The sequence below is a fragment of the Haliotis cracherodii genome, unplaced genomic scaffold (assembly GCF_022045235.1).
Source record: "Haliotis cracherodii isolate W230 unplaced genomic scaffold, xgHalCrac1.p SCAF_11, whole genome shotgun sequence".
In the NCBI taxonomy this organism is placed as follows: domain Eukaryota; kingdom Metazoa; phylum Mollusca; class Gastropoda; order Lepetellida; family Haliotidae; genus Haliotis; species Haliotis cracherodii.
In genome coordinates, this window is record NW_027266266.1 from 4,232,559 (window position 1) to 4,253,074 (window position 20,516).

The following is a 20,516-nucleotide window of genomic DNA, read 5'->3' on the forward strand; positions in this document are numbered from 1 at the left end:
CTCATGGTGATTATGTTGGTACCCAGTAGTAAACGATAGAAGACAAGATGAATCTGCAGGTCTTATTTGGCAATTACAAGTTGTTCAAAGACCCTCAGTGAATTGCGCCGTTAAATGATCACGTTTGGATTATATGTAAAATAGACCTGTCACTTGCAGCACTTTCAAACCCTCTGGAAACAGTTGAGACGTGAGGTCACACATGGTAATGCACTATTTTCATATTCTGAGACCATGTCACCATGGATTGGCACCAACCTTTATATATTACTCAAAAGAAGTTAAGGATCACCCGATACTTTAATAATGGTAAAGTTAATCTGTCATGACATGAGAGATTAGCTATAGTAATATGAAAGAATCAGGTGATCCTTAACTTCTTTTGAGTAGTATACATTGTATCATGTGTAGAACGGTAAAAAAGGACTTCAACTTTTAAGCAGCTTTACTTAAACAGATGTAATTGACTAACGTAACGACAGAATCCCGTAAGCGTAAATGTGGTTTAAATAGTGGCCGATTCCTTGTAGATCTTCTTCCAGTGAACAAAGTATTTTCAGTTGTCATTTACACAAGAGATCTCTTCACTTTTCCTTGGTGTTTATATTTTTTAGCAAAGTGTTCCAATTATTCTTCACGATGTCTATGAAAGGCAGTAGAGACACTGTGGAAACAACAGATGATGATGTTGCCATCATCGGCATCGGTTGTCGCTTCCCTGGTGCTTCTTGCCTCAGAGAATTCTGGCAGGTCCTTGTGAATGGAGAAAACCACGTCGTTGAAATCTCTGATGAGCGATGGATTAAGGATGTATTCTATGACAGAGACCCACACGCTCCTGGCAAGACATATGCCAACACAGCTGGTTTCATTAAGAAGTATGTTCATATTTACTTACTGATTAGTATGTAACAAGAAAGTGGAAGCATGTGTACGTTCGATAAATACGTTTGTAAACAATCGGTTTGTTAGCATGAAGACTTTCAACTGTCTTTCTGATAATAAATGTTCCTGGAGATAAATAAAAACACAAAATGCCTTCCGTCTAACAGTGATATTTGGAGTACATTTCTTTTTGCAGTTATGCTCATTTCGATTTCAAACTGTTTGGCATCAATGAGCAAGAAGCTTCCCAAATGGACCCCCAGCAGCGCCAGGTGTTGGAATGCACGTTCATGGCATTGGAGGACGCGGGCATCACCAGGAAACAAATAGAAGGAGAGAAAGTAGGTGTCTTCCTCGGCTGCATGAACAATGACTTCACACAGCTGTCCAACAATCACGCACACCTTATAGACCACCACTCCGTGACTGGCACAGGCAGCAGCATTGTATCCAACAGGGTGTCCTTCATCTTTGATCTCAGAGGACCATCCATGACCATAGATACTGCCTGTTCATCATCTCTTGTGGCCATACATCAGGCCGGGCTAGCAATGAAAGCAGGTAAGAAATATTTCTCCATAATTTTAGATTTGTCTACACATGGTCTGAATGAAAATCCAGAAACACCTGGTTTAGTCCAGAATACTTTATTATGAATACTCGTAAAAGAATATAGCTGTCTGAGTGGCCTGTTACCATGTCCAACAGCAAAACAGCTGGCCTATACTGAGAGCACTGTGTGTGTGTGTGTGTGTGTGTGTGTGTGTGTGTGTTCATATGATTTCACTAACGGTTAACGGCCAATCAGATGGCGCTGGTCCCCCAACGCACGTGATGCCTAGGGCTTCCTTCCGGAAGCATTAGGTTTCGTATTTCTGGCATGCCTTACTCTAGTATCTGTCGCGCGCAGTCATGCGAGATTTGCTGACGAGTTAATCGACACGCGCCAAGAAGTCAAACCAAACCATGTTACCAAGTTTAATGAGATAACATATCCCTCCGCTATGCACAGTTACCTCTATCCGATAACGGGTTGTGTTTCATTTGGTTATAACAGTAACTAATTTTGTAATGTGAAGTTTACACGATGTACGGCTTTTCCATAGGACGAGAGGTGGGTCACATGACGTTTTTCACGTGACTGTATGCTTGAAATGACGTAAACACTGACTACTTCCACATTCCTGGGGAAAAGCCTGGGCATTCCCTAGTACGAATTCATACAGAAGCGTTGTTTCTCATCATTTAGACCCTTTAATTTTGAACGTAGCATCTTAGCATACTCTGGAATAAGTCATAGAGTTTGGTTGCATGCCCGTTCAAGGATACTCTCGGTGCAAACCATCCCAGAGAAAAAAAACCCCAAAAATCCAAACTATCGTAGTGACAATCTACAGCAATCTATGAATTTACCTTAGTATCTATTTGACACATCTTTAAATCACCTTTCAATGATCGGCCAATTGATCAGTGATTACAAGGGCTTGAAATCGCCACAGGTTAATTAACAACTTTGAAAATATCTCCCGTCACGTTTATCGTGTCGGCCATTTTGACGTCTTGTACTTGATGTAAATGTATTACGACATCACTACACAAAATTTGGACAGTTGCAGTAACACACTACGGACACCACTTTGAACAGTATTTCAGTTATATCACGGTGTATCAGACTGATGTGGGATAAAAAACCCAAGTGGTTCAGGCCATTCAATGGGTTTTCGCGAAAAGGTGAGCGTATCCTGCCACACAGGATGCAACCGGCACAAACACATGCAAGGACAAGTCAATTGATCACCTGAACAAAGCACGGAAACACTCAATGATGTCCGAACTCATCCCCTATCCAATTATTGATAATCCCTCTTAAAGAGCTATCAAATCAGAAGCTGCTATAGCGCATTTTTACACTTTATCGTTTAATGGGCATGTTAGACGTCTATTTCATAATTTGCACGGATCACTGTGGAATGTTGGAGGTGACATTGTCGCGTTGTCGTATTGTCGCATTGACGTCCTCACAAAAACAAACAAAAACGTGTTAAAATTAACCAAAGCGCGAAATTCGACATTTTGAGCATTTGTCGCATTGTCGCGTTGTCGCACTGTCGTGCTTAGTGCTTAGAGTGCTTAGTGTTCAACTCCCAGTTCCAAACACGTAGTACCTCATCAACAATCCATATTCCACTAGTGCAATGATCGTCCGGAAGACCGTGCAAAACAACTGACGTGTGCACGCCTGACCTGTGACCTCGTTACACTCCCATGAGGTGTTTGTCGAAGAGAGAGGGTAGGAAATGTGTGCTCCAGCCCAGCGCGGAGCTCGCGACACACTGTATACTGCGTGTTGTTTACATTATATTCCAGTTGATACACTGTATGTGATACTGATTTACGGAACAGTTACAACTTTCAAGATTCAAGATTCAATTTGCATTTATTTCATATACAACAGACCACCGTCATATATCACTGGAATACTGCTGAGAGCAGCGTTAAAACAATTTGTTTTCATAATGGAGCGCCGCAGTCATTTAAAATAGAACCGTATACATGTGTAGTACCATCTCAATTACTCTGTTTCGAATATTCAGCAGCAAAAATATATATTAACCAGCTGTGAGGAGAGATATAACATTTGTATAAGCAGTCAAATAGGGATGATAAAGGACCTCTCACTGATTAGGTTCTTGTTTCCTTAAGAGCAGAGTTGGCCATGTTAGATGATATAACCAAAATCCAGGAGTTCCGGCGGGGGGCAAACTGATCTTGTTATTGTATGGTATGAGCTGTGACGTAGACCCAAGAGAATAAAGTAAAAAAATGAGACCAATGCAAGGCTACAATGATTGGGAAAGTCTAGATTTCCACAGCTCTAGCCTGAAATTAAGAATTGATCTGTCCTCCCTTTTAATTTTATTATTTCTATTTTGTAGACATGGATAGACCAGACAGGAAAGAAATTGATGGAATATTAATATCACATGTCACCAATAATCCAGTTAAATTCATCACACAATAACATATTAGTATTTGATATTACGAAGGGCATGATCAGGTTCATGTTCACTGTAGTAATATCCATACTAGTTAACTTGATTATAATGTTTATTATAGTGAAGCGCGGTATCAACGATTACTATACGATATCCTCACTTGTCATTGATAATCTAAAGGAGCCAAGAACAATATTGTTTTATTTATGCTTAATAGAATTGAGGCAATCTGGACTTGCCAGATCGTTCTAGACGTTCTTTTAAATTTATTCTCTATGGTCTATGGCATGGAGAACTGACGTTTGGGAGATTCCAGGTGGGGCCGGCCTGGGTCAGTGTAATCCGATATATTGTGGGGTTTCAGGTTTGGGCTGTTTGCTGCATAGAACAAGGGCTCACACTGTTCGTTACAGGCATTCTAATCATTATATTATACTTTGTATAGTTTAAAAGTTGAGAAATATTGCATTTCAAATAATGGCAAATTGTGTTTCTTTCTACATTTTGAATTCATAATAATTTCTGCAATAAAACTTTAACATCAGATAGTGATTTAAACGAATATGATCTTTACTGTGATAAATGAATTATTAATTTCGTATTATGAATTAAATAAAATGAAATATGATAGTACAAACAAACTATTTCAATCTGTTCTTGTGAGCAGGTATCGAAAGATCGAGGCAACTCACTAACGTAACCATTTGTGAAAAATCAAATACATGTATTAAAAGTTTAGGGGTTTGAACATGTGCATTGAATAACAGACAAGAAAACAACGCAATGATTAAATTATGAATCAAATTATTTTATAAATAAAACTAAATATATAAAAAATATAAGTTTAATTTCTCATTGTTGGAAGGTGTTTAGTAATAGTTTTTGTTTGATTGTTTGATGTTAAACGCCGCACTCAACAATATACCAGCTATATGACGGCGGTTTGTAAATAATCCAGTCTGGGTCAGACAATCAAGTTATTGACATCAAGAGCACCGATCTACGCAATTGGGATCGATGACATGCAACCAAGTCAGCGAGTCTGACCACCCGATTACGTTAGTCGCCTTCGTACAAGCATGGGTTGTTGAAGGCCTATTCTAACCCGGATCTTCACGGGCATTTTTTTTAATAATAAGGTACAATGAAATTCTGTATATGTCCATAATAAGTGTGTATAAGTAAATGGATAAAATATCCGTACACGTCAATTAAATGGGTTAGACTGCATATGCTTCAATGATGTACTCTTTTACACGTCCATATTTCAAGACATGTATTTGATATTCATAATAACTCCACAAAAGCTACACAATGGCGACAAAACGGTACCAGCATGACAAATACCTATAATACATTTTTGAACATGAGATTCATATAATTACTTTAAAGTTATTTATGTATGTAAATAGTAAATTAGAAGTATTAAAAATATACACTTCCGACATTTTTCGTATTTTTTTTCGTTTGGAGAGAGAAGTAGTGACAGTAGTGACTGGTATCTGATGGGTGCAAACAGGTGTCGAGTCGCTGTCTCAGATGGCTCTTATTTCGTAGCTCTGAAGATCACGACGGGGATACAGACCGTGAAGTAGTTTGTCTCACAGTACCTGAACCATATTGTTTTCCCTTCCGCCCAGGCCTTACTGCAATGCTATAGCCCCAAATGAAACAAGCCTAGATGTTCAGGTTGAAATTTCCATCTCACTTGGGCTCCTTTTAAATTTAAATATAGTTTCTCGTTTTAACCAAAATAATGTATTTTCAGAGACTAAGCATTAGTCTAACCGTGAAGTACAACTATCCAAAAGATCCCATGCATGTCTATATTTCTTGAGACAGACTCTCCATTTTCCTATCAATATGTGTTAAAAAGACAAATGAATTAAATATTACAGCACTGGTGAATAGATTATATGCGGATGTCAGCATTGATCCTATAATATCCCTTTGCGCAAAATACATGTATACTGATAAATTAACGTAGTAATACTACACAAATATATGTCCAGATGTATACATCAGTTTCATCTCGTGATCTTTATTCGTGCTTTTAAGCTCTTTTTCAACATGAGATTATGGGGTGGTACATCACACCAGAGAGCCAGGTCCAAATTCAAGTCATAATGTCATGGTCCGTCTTGTATGTTGGAAACCAATATCGCAATACGGCTGAATATTGCTAAACGTGGTATTGACACGAGTACTCACATAATTATTCCATTTTCTTCATGCACGTTCTACAATCATCTACGATCACTATCTTATAAGGAGGTATATCTATATTCATCAAAATGTCCATACATATATGTCCACATACATATGTATTAATCAAGTCCCACATTCTTCCTTAAAAGATGAATGCTAAGCATTTCCTCTGTATGTATCTATATATGTAAATATCGTTTTTATGTCAACGCTGATGCAGTGAACGTACCACAGACATGATGCTAGAATAACATCTAATCTCTGAAATGAACATATACAAAAAAAACACAGTTGTTAAACAATAGTTATAAAATATAATAAGAAGGAGCCAAGAGACTTTCTTCATTTTGCCAAATTTTGGGCTGTATTGGACATATTTGTTTCGGGGTTTGTATGACAGAGAAACCTAATGCTTTTAAATATAAAGATAAGTAAGTATAGCTGTTGTATATATTCAAATATGTTTGTGATTAACCCGACCTTGAAAAATATTGAAGGATGAGTGGTAACTATTTATGTCATTATTTCAAATTGGAATGAAAGCACACCAGGAAAGCAAGGCTCTTTAATATTCGTATCTTGCAAGCCCAATAGTGTTTTAAGTAAGAGCAACATGTATATCGAGAGTTTTGGTTTGGTGCGTGCCTTATCACACATTATTGTCAGAAAGTGTGCACATTCTGTTTATTGGCAATAAATGACATAAGGCGATTCATGCGGGTAAAAACGATTTACTTCAGAACTAGTATAGATTACTTTAGGTTAGCAGAAAATGTATGTAATTAACAGAACTTTGGATTTCGGCAAGCTTCGAGCTCAGGGGGTTGTTTGGGCGGGCTTGGGCTTGGGCTTTGTGTTGGACGTGTAGACGGCATTTCCAGGTTTGACGTTTGAATGACAAAAATGATGTCTGATGCAATTCTCTATTTTGACTTGTGGCGTGTGTTTCCGTGCCTTTTCGGGTGAACAATTGGCTTGCCTTTGCATGTGTTTGTGGCGGGTGCCACTAGTGGATCGGGATGAGCTCGCCTTTTTCCGAGCACCCAGTGTCATCATCTTTTATGGCGAATAATGAAACATGCTCCTGGTTTTGTCGGAATCGTGCAGTTGGCGCTACTTTTGGCAAGGGTTTCTTATGATGATGGAACGGCTTATGTCGTTTTTGTCAACTGATAAACATGAGATATAATTTCAGTGTATATGGTCATGTAATTAAGATTGTCATTTCGCTCTCACTTTCTGATGCGATTGTTCGGGCATTGCATTTATCCACCTTCCCCAGCTGCATCGAATCTCCATAAATGACGTCATGATAGAACAATGTTTTATCGTGAAATAAATATCGCTTTCTTCTTCTTTCTTCTTTGCGATTTATTGCGTTGCTGTCTTATATCATCAAATGTCAATTTCTCATTGCTTTATCATGACATGTCCGTGTCATAAGCAATCATGTAGCAATAGCACACACAAATATAGTTGAGTTCGACATAGAATAGTGTCATGATATATGATTATCCTTTAATGTGCAATATTTCTGGTTGATAAATCTTACATATGCTTTCTTTTAAGAATAGCGACCATACATTTTTATATCACTTTATCAGGTCTCTATAACATTTGCAAAATAAAACAAATTTAATAATACAACTGAACCTAAATGTATGTATGTTGAAATATCCTTAAGTTGCTGAGTGCGGCATTAGACAATAAACAAAACATAATATCTTTAAGAATTATGTTAACAATGCCGACGCTAAAACATAATCTCCACAATATACATACCTCTTTCTCTATGTTTAATATGAAAACATAATAACTCTTTTTAATGATCTGAAGGAATAATAATGACAATAATATCATAATTATATCATCATTATTTATGTTACTTATCCTCAACTGAAGTAGTCCTCAACACTATACGTTCAGTGAAGAAACCCACGAACATATTATATATGTAACATACATTAATGGAAATTAGATGGACAGTTGAATTTATCAAATGATATAATTCGGTCGAACGTCTATCAGCCAATACTACGGTGATTTTTGCAAGGCTACTCTCATAAATATCATGACGCATTGTAGGCCAGGGTTCTATACTCGCATTAATGTGCTGACTTATTATTGCGTTAATTTCATGATTTACAGTATTCATGAAGAACATTTCACGTGGGACCAACAGAGGGAATTATGACTATCGACTATTTTTTCTATTTAGCTAGCTCAAACGATCTATTCGTTTGATTTATTGCTATGGTATCCACAAAATAAGTAGGATCCGTTTTTTCCGTTTTTGTTGTTCTTTGTTTAACGCCGCACGCAGCAATATTCCACGCAATTGAGATACAATGACATGCATCAACCAAGTCAGCGAGCCTGACCACCCGATCCCTTAGTCGCCTCTTACGACAAACATAGTCGCCTATAACGGCAAGCATGGGTTTGCTGAAGACCTATTCTCACCCGGATCCTCAAAGGTCAATTGGGATTCAACTGATATATTAAGATGAAATAAAACTGAATTATATGTGCTGTTTACATATCAAAGTTTGCCAAATTGTTACAAAATGTTTGGCCACAGCAAGGCTACGTTTTCACAACTTATTGTGCTGGGCACAGTATAACTCATGATTCTGGACTGAGGGAGGGCCGTATTCCTCCTTGTGGGCCGCCTGCTTGGCAATATGGGACGGGACAATTTGATGGTACAGACAGATTTACAGAACAAAGGCAGTTATTTCTAGTTTCTTACTGATACTCGATGATACATTTAATGAAACAATTAATGTGAATGTGTGTGTGTGTGTGTGTGTGTGTGTGTGTGTGTGTGTGTGTGTGTGTGTGTGTGTGTGTGTGTGTGTGTGTGTGTGTGTGATACAATGGCGTACAAAGACTTACAATGAGTCAAGCATCCGTCACTCGATTTCCATTTTCTAGCTTTTAAAAAGCATGATTGATTTTTTGATTAATAGATTGTTTGAGTTAATTGATTGAGTTAGCTGATCGGGTTGTTTTATTAAATTGTTTGCTTGAGTTGTTTTATTGATTGATTTACTTGTTATATTGATTGTATTGTTTTATGAAGTTGATTGATTGTTTTATTGATTGTTTTATCGATTGTTTTATTGATTGTTTTAGTGAGTGAGTGAGTGAGTGCCTGTTCTACTGGTATGTCCGGATCTGGTGTACGGGTCACAGGCTTAGCGTCACCGATCTAGATATATCTATGCAGGAATAGGTCATCCATGCGGATAGCGTAATCTCGATTAATATATTCAGGAACCTCTCGTGAACAACATTTATTGAAAATGCTACCGAAGAATCAAACAACTTAAAGATTTAGCTTCTGTGGTGGAATCATTGTAATATTTCACATAACCGTTAACGTACTTCTTGAATGTTGTCACGCCATTCATTCAGACAGATTTCGAAAATATGTTAATATCTATGCGAGGACAACGGATTAGACATCGCGAGGCCGGTTCACAGTCCGTAAAAGCCTGTCATGAATAACCCCGTTTCTTTTGTACGTGTTGTCACAGAGCCGCAAACTTAGGTCAATGGATCAGATAAAAGCAGGACTGTTGGAATCGGTTGAGGTGAACTTCCCATGACATAACCCCCTACTTGACAACCGCTTTAAGAAAGTGCCGCCATTCATGTACACAGCCCTGTGGATGAATGAACGACCTAGCGAGGCCAGTAGCGCCACCTAGTGAGATATAATCGAAGAAGACCAACCGAGAGTTAAATCTTGACATACTACGGTGCCAGATGATCCGGGATCGGGTGACCATAATGTGGTACCTGGTAGATTGTGTGTCATCAAAGCGGACAACTTTGGTCTTTGACTGATTTTGGCGTAAAACACACTTATTCATTTACTTGTATCGAAAATTGAATGTTCATCTTAATTGTTATTGATGAACACGTAATATATTTTCAAAGAAACATAATAACTTCAACTTTATGTGAGTACGAGTAGCTCTATTGAAGATGGAGATGAATAAGTGTTATAAAGTTGTAAGCTTCTTCACAACCGTGTAACCATGAATTGACTTTATTGGGTAATCCAAAACAGACACAGCGACGTAAAATAGCCCAATATCATACGATTTCACTTGTCCACCATCTACATCTACATCTACAAGGCGAAAACATTTCAGCGCGTTTGAAGCTACTGAGAATGTCCCCTGCAGAGTTGGACGAAAATTCTGTGGTAGCGCGGCGGTGTTGACCAGAGGCTATCACCAGTATTTCCTGTCCAGAGTATTTAGGTCTTTAGGTCCGTTATGTGTGTGTGTGCGTGCATGCGTGCGTGCGTGCGTGCATGCGTGCGTGCGTGCGTGCGTGCGTGCGTGTATGTGTGTGTGGGGGGGGGGGGGGGGGAGAAGGGGGGAGTGGGGGAAGATAGATGATGAATTTAACAACAAGTAAGGCCATCTTGAGCGGGACAGTTTTCGTAGATGGAATAGCATATGAACAAAGATTCTCTTTATGTAGAAAATAAAGATCCACGATCCTGGTAGAAGTGTGTAATCAAACCGCACAGCATTGGTCTTTGATTGACTGTGGCGTCAAAACAAACTCATTCATGTACTTGATCTGAATGTTCATCTTGATTGTTATGGATAGTCACGGAGCCGTGATCCAGAGAACAGGTTGTCATTAGATAAAAATGAAGTAATAATAGGATTACCAGAAACGCGGGGTATAACACCCAAGCCAATAAGCTTCGCTCAGGAACACCAGAGTAAGTCAGTGCAAGATTGAAAACTGCCCCATAAGTATTTATGACAGGCTAGTCGGGTAGTGCTACTGGTATATGTGAAAACAAAGTTATTAAAATGAATAGCAAAACTGATGAAAGTCACCAATAAACGTGTATAAGTGTTAAATATATTGTCACTGCAAAAATAATGAGTGTTTGTCTTTAGTATTAACATTCAAGTACGTGATATCTGTATTAGCATTATGTCTAGGTTCCACCGGTGAGTAAGCGTTAGGCCTACTATCTCGTTGTATAAATGTTGCAAGAAATTGTATTTCTGGAGACATCACGATACAGTTTTTACGATGCATCACGTCTACACTAGTGCTTGATAACAGCCTTGTGTTTGGGTGTTTCAGTAGTCTAAATTGCTGCTCTTGATATTGCTGATTACACTTTGATGCTATCAATATAGGGTTATATGAGAGTATGACTTTAGAACGGTAACATGCGTTAATGTATATCTGATATATATATGGGATGACATAAATAGAACAATGAGTAGTACGTCCAGATTAGTGTATAGGCAACATTTAATAATTAAATTCAACAACTCTCCTTTTAAGTCTTTTTTCCTGATTTAAAAATAAATGAAAGAACACAATCGTCCGGAATACAAAGTATTATTCTGGTGCACTTCCATGTGACTATATAGCATACAATAAGCTTTCAGGTCCCGTTTGGACTGGTTTGGCACGGCAGCTTAGATATCCATAGAAATGGCTCATCTCGGAAGCTCCAATATAACAGGGGATCCTCTTCAATTTAAATGGAATTACTTGTTTCTTCCAAAACTATACAGTTTTAGAGATTAAGCATTAGTCTGAATAGATATCACCAGTTTGGAATTTGAAACTAATCTGTTTACAGTAACAGGACACTGCTTAAGTGTCATGTACACATGAGAAAGTGGAATCCCGTCAATTAGGCGGACGAACCTTAAAACCATTAATAAACATTAAAATAAGCAATATCGAAAAAACCCGACGTTTTCGTGTTTGCATGTCTTGACAGTGCAGTCACTCAATATGGTCACAAATCTAATCAGCTGCTTGTCATTCACAGGTGACTGTTCTATGGCGATATGTGGAGGAGTGAATCTTCTTCTGAATGGAGGAGTATTTGTTCCTCTCAGCAAAGCTCAGATGTTATCTCCAACAGGACAATGTCATGCATTCTCTGCCAAAGCAGATGGCTACACGAGAGGGGAAGGATGCGGTATAGTCATTATCAAGCCGCTTAAGCAGGTGAACCATTGAGAACATGTCCCAGTTATGGAGTGTTTTTTGTTATATCAATAGGGGCGGTCGGGTAGCCTAGTGGTTAAAGCGTTCGCTCATCACGCCGAAGACCCGGGTTCGATTCCCGACATGGGTACAATGTGTGAAGCCCATTTCTGGTGTCCCCCGCCGTGATATTGCTGGAATATTGCTAAAAGCGGCGTAAAACCAAACTCACTCTCTAACACACTGTTATATCAAGAACAAACGTGACATTTGACAGAATGTGACATGCTATTAAATAAGGTGCAATATACAATGTGTGTATTTAAGTGATGACACAGGTAGGTGTGTGTGTGTGTGTAACGTCTTAACTGATGGCAAGATAACATGGTTGATCATAATGATGGAAACGTCGCTACATCCTTACTCATTTGATCATCAGTTTAGATGTCCGACTTCCCGACTTCCAAACGCCACACAAACATACATTAATTTGTATTTCCATATTATTTTAGAATATTAGAATTGAAATCAAGTTTTTATTGTAATAATTATGTTTCAGGCAATGAAAGATGGTGACAACATTTGGGGAACGATAGCTACTGGTTTAAATCAAGACGGACATGTATCAAAACCTCTCACAGCGCCGTCTGGCGAGCAACAAGCACAATTGATCCAAGATGTGTATTCCAAACATGGCATAAACCCAGCATCCATCGACTACATAGAGGCACATGGTAAAGTATTTCATTTATGAGTTTCTTCTTTCACATTGTATGACAATATTCCTCTTTTTCCATAAAAGTCATCATAATGACTTTTTCTCTGCTCTTTGAATAGGAACAGGCACAAAAATTGGTGATCCAGTTGAAGTCAATGCTTTTGGACATTTCTTTATGGAACAACAACAACAACCAAAGACACGATATATTGGTTCTGTGAAGACCAATATCGGCCATCTGGAGTCAGCAGCAGGAGTGGCCGGACTAATCAAGGTCCTGCTGATGATGAAACACAACACCATCGTCCCATCCCTACACTTTGACAACCCCAATGAAGAGATTGATTTTGACATGTTTAAGTTTCATGTACCAACGGAATCAGTTCCATGGTTATCTGAACCGAAAGTAGCATGTCTAAATTCATTTGGGTTTGGGGGTGCTAATAGCCATGCCTTAGTGAAAAGCATTTCAAATAGACAAACTGAAAGCACATGTTCTTGCACTAAACCTACTGTTATTTGCTTTTCTGGTTCTAATCACCTAACTCTGACAAAAAGCATTGAACAGTTTCTCTCCACTGAAAATCATGATTTTGACGTCCATGCTTTGTCATACACATCATGTGTCAGGCGAGAACATTTCCCATGTAGAAAGCTGTTTGTTGCAAGTGACATGTCGAGTCTTGTAGTTCAACTAAAAGAATTCATTAAGACAGATAACAGGGCAGAACCAAATAAGGGGCACTTTAGGCCTGTCTTCGTCTTTTGTGGCATGGGCACCGCCTGGAGGGGGATGTGTATAGATCTGATGGAACAAAACACAGGGTTCCGGGGAACCATAGAAGCTATTGACGCATCTTTGAAACGCTTTGTTGATTGGTCCCTCACCCAAAAACTGAAAGAAGATGATGTCTTAGATCCAGTCCTTGGTCCCATTGCCATATTTGCTTGCCAGGTGTCTCTAGCCCGCCTATGGGAGTCTTGGGGAGTGAAGCCAGCAGCTGTGGTAGGTCAGTCAGTGGGGGAGGTGGCTGCAGCACACATTGCTGGAATCCTGTCATTGGGTGAGGCTGTGAGTGTCATCTACCACAGGACAAATATCCTGTCCAAGGCCGCAGGGGGCAAAATGCTTTTTGTGAAGAACGTGGACACCAAGGAAGTGGAAAATCACTGTGCGAAGTATAAGGGCAAAATCAGCGTTGGCCTTTACTACAGTCCAAAAGCATGCACAGTGAGTGGTGATGCTTCTGAAATAAATCTGCTGAAAGATGAGCTATCAGAAATGGGTGGAGACATAACACTTACAGACCTGCAAGTGACATCTGCCTTTCATAGTCATCACATGGATTCTTGCAAAGAGCAAATTGAGGCTGTATTACAAAATCTGAAGACGGAAAAACCTACAGTTCCATTCATTTCTACCGTTGATTCAAACTACACCGAGGAGGAATTGAGAGCAGCAACATACTGGTCAAAGAATGTCAGAGAACCAGTCAAATTTGGGGAGGGTATAAAGGCTGCCATGAAAGAAAATGCCCACAATGTCTTCATAGAAATTGGACCACGCCCAGTTCTGAAAGCACACATTGACGATATCTTACAAGACACTTCACAGACTGCAGAAACTGTGCCATCAATGACACCAAATTCGAAATATGAAAACCTTTTGAAATCCCTGGGTGAACTGTATGCATGGAATGGCAACATATGTTGGTGTGAACTGTTTGGAATGAGAAGACATACAACCCCTGAACCAACACACGCTTTCGAGCACAAACATGTCATGGCGTTCCCAGTGGGTAGTTCTTCGGGAACATCTATCTCCATGCATCACCTGTCAAGAGACACCAAACTAAATATGCACATAGATCCATCATCTTTTGGTTCCATCTATGAGCATACATTCAAGGGAAAAAGCGTTATTCCAGGAGCAGCCTATGCAGAGACTGGATTTGCAATCATACGTCTGCTGAAGCTTTCAAATCCCTATGCATCAACAGTATCAGTTGTGTTTCAAAATCCATTTATTCTGAAGAGGGGTTTTCCAGCTGATTTGTCTGTAGACTTTACACACAATGGCAGTTGTACACACTTTGAAGTGAAAAGAAATGATATTGTTTATGCAAAAGGAAAGATAGATCACCAAAGTGAGCAACCTGCGGAGGAGAGGCTAGACACGAAGCATATTTTGAAACGATGCACAGAAAAGGTCAAAGGGGAATATATATATCAAAAGCTTGCAAATCTTGGATTCAAATATGGTGACAACTTTGCCACAATTGAAGAAGCACATAAAGGGCAAGACGAAGCACTGGTCAAAATGAAAATCCCCGAGATGCTAAGAAAAGAAATGGATCACACCTTTTTTCATCCAGCTATCCTTGATGGAATGCTTCAAGCAGCCGCAGCAACATCCATTGAAGTTGATAAAGAGTTCTTTCCTGTTCAGATGAGCTATGTCCACTTGAAGCAAGCTTTAGAGGCAGAAATGTTTACCTACACGCAACGATTGCACTCAACTGACCATTACCAGTCATTTCATATGAAGCTTCTTTCTGAGAATGGAAGAGTTCTGGCTGAGGTTGGACTGTTCAAGATCAAGTTCATAGGTAGAGGTACATATGACGTTATTCTACCAAACTGGACAATAATGGACCAGGTGTCTAAAGTAGATGATGCCATGAACACAAAAATTGCTGTATTCACAGATAGTAGGGTGTGCGTAAAGGATGAAACTGAGAACGTTTATAGCATGGATAAACTAACACCTGATTGGATAAAGAATGAACTCGCATCAGCTATGGAAGGCGTATCAAAAGTATGCTTCCTATTTGGCACAATTGATGTTTCAATAGACAATGGATACTTTATCCAAGAAGAACTGGTTAAGCGCTTCCTTTCACTGCGGTTAATGGTTCTCTATCTTTCTAGCAAACAAGCAGAGACACCTTTGATAATAATGTCAGAAGCAACAGAAGCCAAGGCTGCAACTGATGCAGCAGCAGCGACGACATGTCTCAATGATGCAATAACAGCAGCAGCACGATGCATCATACGAGAACACAAAGCACTGATCATTCAAATAGTGGAGGTTGTTGTGGGTACAAGTGGGGAATTGATGAAAAATATGAAACACTTTCTGTCAAAACTTCAAGCAATTCCTCCAACCAAATACCCAGAAATACGGTTTAAAAACGACAGCATTTACACATCATCAATGCAACTCATTTCTGAAGAAGGCCCAAACTACAGAGTCAGCAGTATTCTAGACCAAACTGATGTCCTCCTGTGTTCAGCACTTGACAGCAAAATTGTTGAACCATCATTTGTCCAGGATATTGACTCACAGCATTATGTTAAAAGAGATAGCAAGGATATCTCGGTCGTTTCAGCTGTACTTCACAAACCATGCTTACACAGCATCACAATTAACAATCAACACTTCAGAGACATTCATATGTACCCGATCTTGTGTTTTGAGTTTGTTGGCAGGGATGCAACTGGGAATGGAGTTGTGCAACCTCTACGCTTGGCACTTTTTCCATCGCCTATTAAACAGACTGTCAGTATCCCCAAGCAGTGCATCATCGATACAGCTCAGTTTCAATGGTACCAGCCTGGTCTTATGATCAAGCTCTACTGCCTGTGGAATCTGATCCATGTGGTGAAAATGGAACATGTAGCAATCTTGTTTTCCCTAGAAACTGAAGCTCTTTCAAAAGTTCTTTCTAGCATGTTAAAATGTTATGGGACCAAATCCGTTGCCCTTATCACCCCAGAAGAATTGGCTACAAATGGAAATTGCTCCCACAGGTCCCTAATCACAACAGTTATGATATCTACTGACATTCTCACAACGCTTGTTTCACAATGGTCTAAGCTGGAGAATGTAATCACATTTGAAACAATAAACAAAGAAAGAACACTCCAATCCCTTCGTGCAGCTAAATCAAGTCCAACAGTGTACATTGTGCGTCCATTTGACATATTTTCTCCGTCTTCAATGCTTAGAAATGTACCAAAACTTTTTGCATGGCTTAGGAAACATAACAAGCAAAACAAAGACCTCTTCATGTCCCTCACAAGTGACTCGTCTCCACAAGATGAATGCACACCTATCAGCATAGCAGAGCTCATGCAGACAACATGCCTAGATTTGTCAAGAAAAGATGGATTTGACAAGACGTTCATGAAAACACAAGTCAACAATCTATTCAACAGATGTGGTTCCTACATTGTTGTTGGAGGAGGCACGGGACTTGGGTGGGAGTGCGTCTCATACCTTGCAAAACAAGGAGCTGGATGTATTGTTATTCTCTCCAGGAGTGCGCCTAAACCTGAGAAGCAAAGGGAAATACAATCACTAAACACAAACTTCGGTTGCGTGGTGACATCCATTCAAACAGATGTATCAGATTTCACGGCTTTGGTTTATGCTTTCGCAAAAATAAATCGCAACTTTTCAGAATATCCACTTCGTGGTATTTTCTATGGTGCAGACATTGTTGATGATAGTCTTCTCCAAGATATGACAGAAGAGATGGTTCGTAAAGTAGTCTCTCCAAAAGTAACTGGGGTGTGGAATATGCATGTCCTTACTGCACACATAAGCTTGGACTTCTTTGTCATGCATTCATCTGTAGTATCTGGCATTGGAAACGCTGGTCAGTCTAATTACGGTGCAGGAAATGGCTTCATGGATGGACTTGCACATTTGCGGAGAAGATTTGAAATGAATGGTCAGAGTATCAACTGGGGTCCACTGGACACAGGTCTTCTGGAGCGTACTGCGAAGACTGTACAGATGCATTTACAAGAGAAAGGATTGCTTGTGATTCAGAAGCCAGACATAAGCAGCTGCCTAGAGCTTACCCTGATGCTGAATAAAGTGCAGATGTTTATTGTGAACGTTGACCGAAAGAGGATGTCTAAGCAACTAATACGAGACAGGGAGAAGATTGTAATGCTCCGACTACGTGACTACTTGGGACCCTTTTTGAATCAACTGGAGGACAGTTCTAGTGCACAACATTTCCGTTTTGCAGAATTAAGTTCATTAGATCAAGGGAGCAGGTTGCATCTCTTAAAAAACTATCTAAGGAACCTGATATGTGAACAGGCTTTGCTTAATGAAAGTGAGATCGAAGATGATGTTCCATTAGTACAACACGGACTCGACTCAATGAATGCCATGGGTGTTGCTGAACAGATCCATGATTATACACTTGGTGTAGTGATTTCAGCCGCTGATATTTTGGTAAAAACAGTGTCTGACTTGGCAAGTATGATGGATGAACATGTCACAGATGCAGAAGTTCACACAGAGGAATATGAACGTATTATCAGTCAAACTGATATCCAGGACTCCATTGAAAGGCATATCCTAGAAGAGGAGCAGCAAAGTCAGAACAAGTCTGAATTCATATTTAAACATGTACTGCCTCTCCCAGATGTTGTGCATGCTACCCAAATTGAACAAATAGCTACCGAATGTTTCTCCAGACACCGTATAGCTAACAGGACATTTGCCTTTCTGAACAGTGATATCAAAAGAGAAGAATCCACATCTACCGACAGCTTCGAAACAGTCAAAGGAAAACTTGCCAATGAATTAGTCAGCGAAGCCCACAAATTCGTGAACCTGGAAAAGATAGGACCGATCAAATGTTTTTTTCTGTCGGATTCATTCGAGCTGGTTCTTCTTCTACACCGTGTTGCGTTTGACCGTAACGGGGCTAAGGTACTGGCAGAAGAACTTAAAATTTTTGGAGATGCTCTTGCGCAAGGAAAATCCCTGGCAGATGTCCATACAAACCCAGACAGAAATATTGCAATAGAGATACAACGTGTATTGGCTCCAAAGTACAAACGCCTTGAGGCATTCTGGAAGAAAACCCTGCATAAAACCACATATGCCACACTTTCAAAACGCTCCAAAGCCCCCAGTGGACACTATTGCAGTGGCATACGCATTGGGAGAAGAATGGAGGATAAAGCAACTGATAAACTGCCCAGATCACAAAACCTAACACCATTCGACTTCATGATTAGTGTGCATCAACTAATGGTGGCCTTTGTAGGAAATACGAATTCACCATCAATCCTAATCCCTGTGGATTTGCGTCAATATGTCCCCTCACTGGCCAAATGTGTGGGAAGATGTACAAACTACATCCCTGTCATTGCAGACATTCCAGATCTGGGGACAACCACAGTGGAAATGTTCCTCACTGAGAACCAGAAAAGACTTCAAGAATACAAGAAGCATGGCCTCTTTCTGTATAAAAACATCAAAGCTTTGCTGTCTGAGGAACATATGCAAACTAATCGGTTCATTTACGAAGATCAAACAGATAAGGAGAATTTCAATGATGAGGAATGTAAAAGCCACCTAACATTTGCCCCTGCTGCAGAAACCTGTATGTTTGTATACAACAAAAAAGACAATTCAAAATACATTGAGTTGCATCTGAGATCTGACATGTTCCCTAATCCCCGAGGAGAAGAGATCATGCAAATGTTCCTCAGGCTCTTATCTCATGTAGCAAATCATCCTGAATCGACACTTCAACATCTGAAGCAGCAAGTGGTAACCGAAGTTCGCCTCTGAAGATACCATCCTGTACAAAATGCATAGAATCATGACGCTTTTAAGTGAGTTACCACCACATATGTAGTTAATTATCTATTTAATCAGTCCAGCGGCACGTATATCTATAATGTGTGTGCTGGGCGTTGAAATGTTTTAGGAGCTCTGTGGGGCCATTCTGGTCGGCCATGGTGGTGAATGTGTTGTCTTTCCGGTACCAGCAGAGGGGCTGCAGTGTGGCTGTTGAGGGGGCTGATCCTTCGAAGGATGTCATGAGGATTGCAGTGATAATTGGAGATAGAGGGGATCCCGTAGGCAGTCCGTGGATATGATGTTGTCATTGAAAGTAAAAAATGATATGTCAAAGCAGCTGGAGGCGAGGTTGATGATGCTACCTACAGTGAGTTTGGTTTCTCGGTCGTCGATTCTGTAATGTAACTTTTTGCGGAGAATATCAATTGCTTCTTGCAGAGGGATGTTGATGAAGAGGTCGATTACGTCATAGCTAACCATGACCACAGCCAGCCATGAACCGTGACTCGGGAGTCTATCTGCCCAGTGCTTGGGATTTATTGCTTTGATCCTTGTCGGTGCTATTTATCTAGCTGGCTTCCATTTTCCCATTACTATGTTCATTCTTTTACCTATCAGTGCTAATTACCCCCGGCCTCCCGTTTGCCCATTGCCCATTGCCAATAACCAATCAGTGACAATTTAAGTCCTCGCTTTCAGTTGCAACTATCGGCGCTACTTTCCGTAGAGTGTTGGCTTCCCTTGTCTATCGCTAATCACCTATCAGCGCAAATTATCTGTAGACTGCCCTTGTTAAGTTGCCTTTTGTTATCTTATTACTTTTGTTTTTCTTACATGTACATATATAGGCTCTCTGAATCATAACATTCATTCACCTGATGAAGGAGTAAGTATATACCCTGAAACGTTGTGTTCATAACAATGAAGAAGTTGACATCCAAAGATTCTCTTCCTCAGAATCTGTTTGTTTGCTTTAAGATGAACATTTGTCATATATTTCTTTTGCAACAGCACATGTCACTTGTTTCAGAAGCAAATATAATTTAGGTTTCTTGAATTTGACGCCCCCATTGTTTCGAGTATGTTTCTT

The 20,516-nt window shown here is 39.7% G+C and overlaps 1 protein-coding gene across 1 annotated transcript; it reads left to right on the forward strand.

The window, feature by feature from the left end:
* Positions 1–639: 639 nt before the first annotated feature.
* LOC139456029 (mycocerosic acid synthase-like) lies at positions 640–19,924 on the forward strand. The gene is made up of 7 exons (XM_071237544.1): positions 640–878; positions 1,082–1,446; positions 11,926–12,107; positions 12,646–12,820; positions 12,924–19,083; positions 19,554–19,704; positions 19,865–19,924. The coding sequence occupies exons 1-7, from the start codon at positions 640–642 to the stop codon at positions 19,922–19,924; spliced, it is 7,332 nt and encodes a 2,443-aa protein (XP_071093645.1).
* The last annotated feature ends 592 nt before the right edge of the window (positions 19,925–20,516 follow it).

Coding starts and splice junctions, on each gene's coding strand:
- LOC139456029 (XM_071237544.1), top strand. CDS start 640: ATGTCTATGAAAGGCAGTAGAGACACTGTGGAAACAACAGATGATGAT. Junction 1,447..11,925: donor CGGGCTAGCAATGAAAGCAG/GTAAGAAATATT, acceptor TGTCATTCACAG/GTGACTGTTCTATGGCGATA. Junction 19,705..19,864: donor TTGGAGATAGAGGGGATCCC/GTAGGCAGTCCG, acceptor TGCTTCTTGCAG/AGGGATGTTGATGAAGAGGT.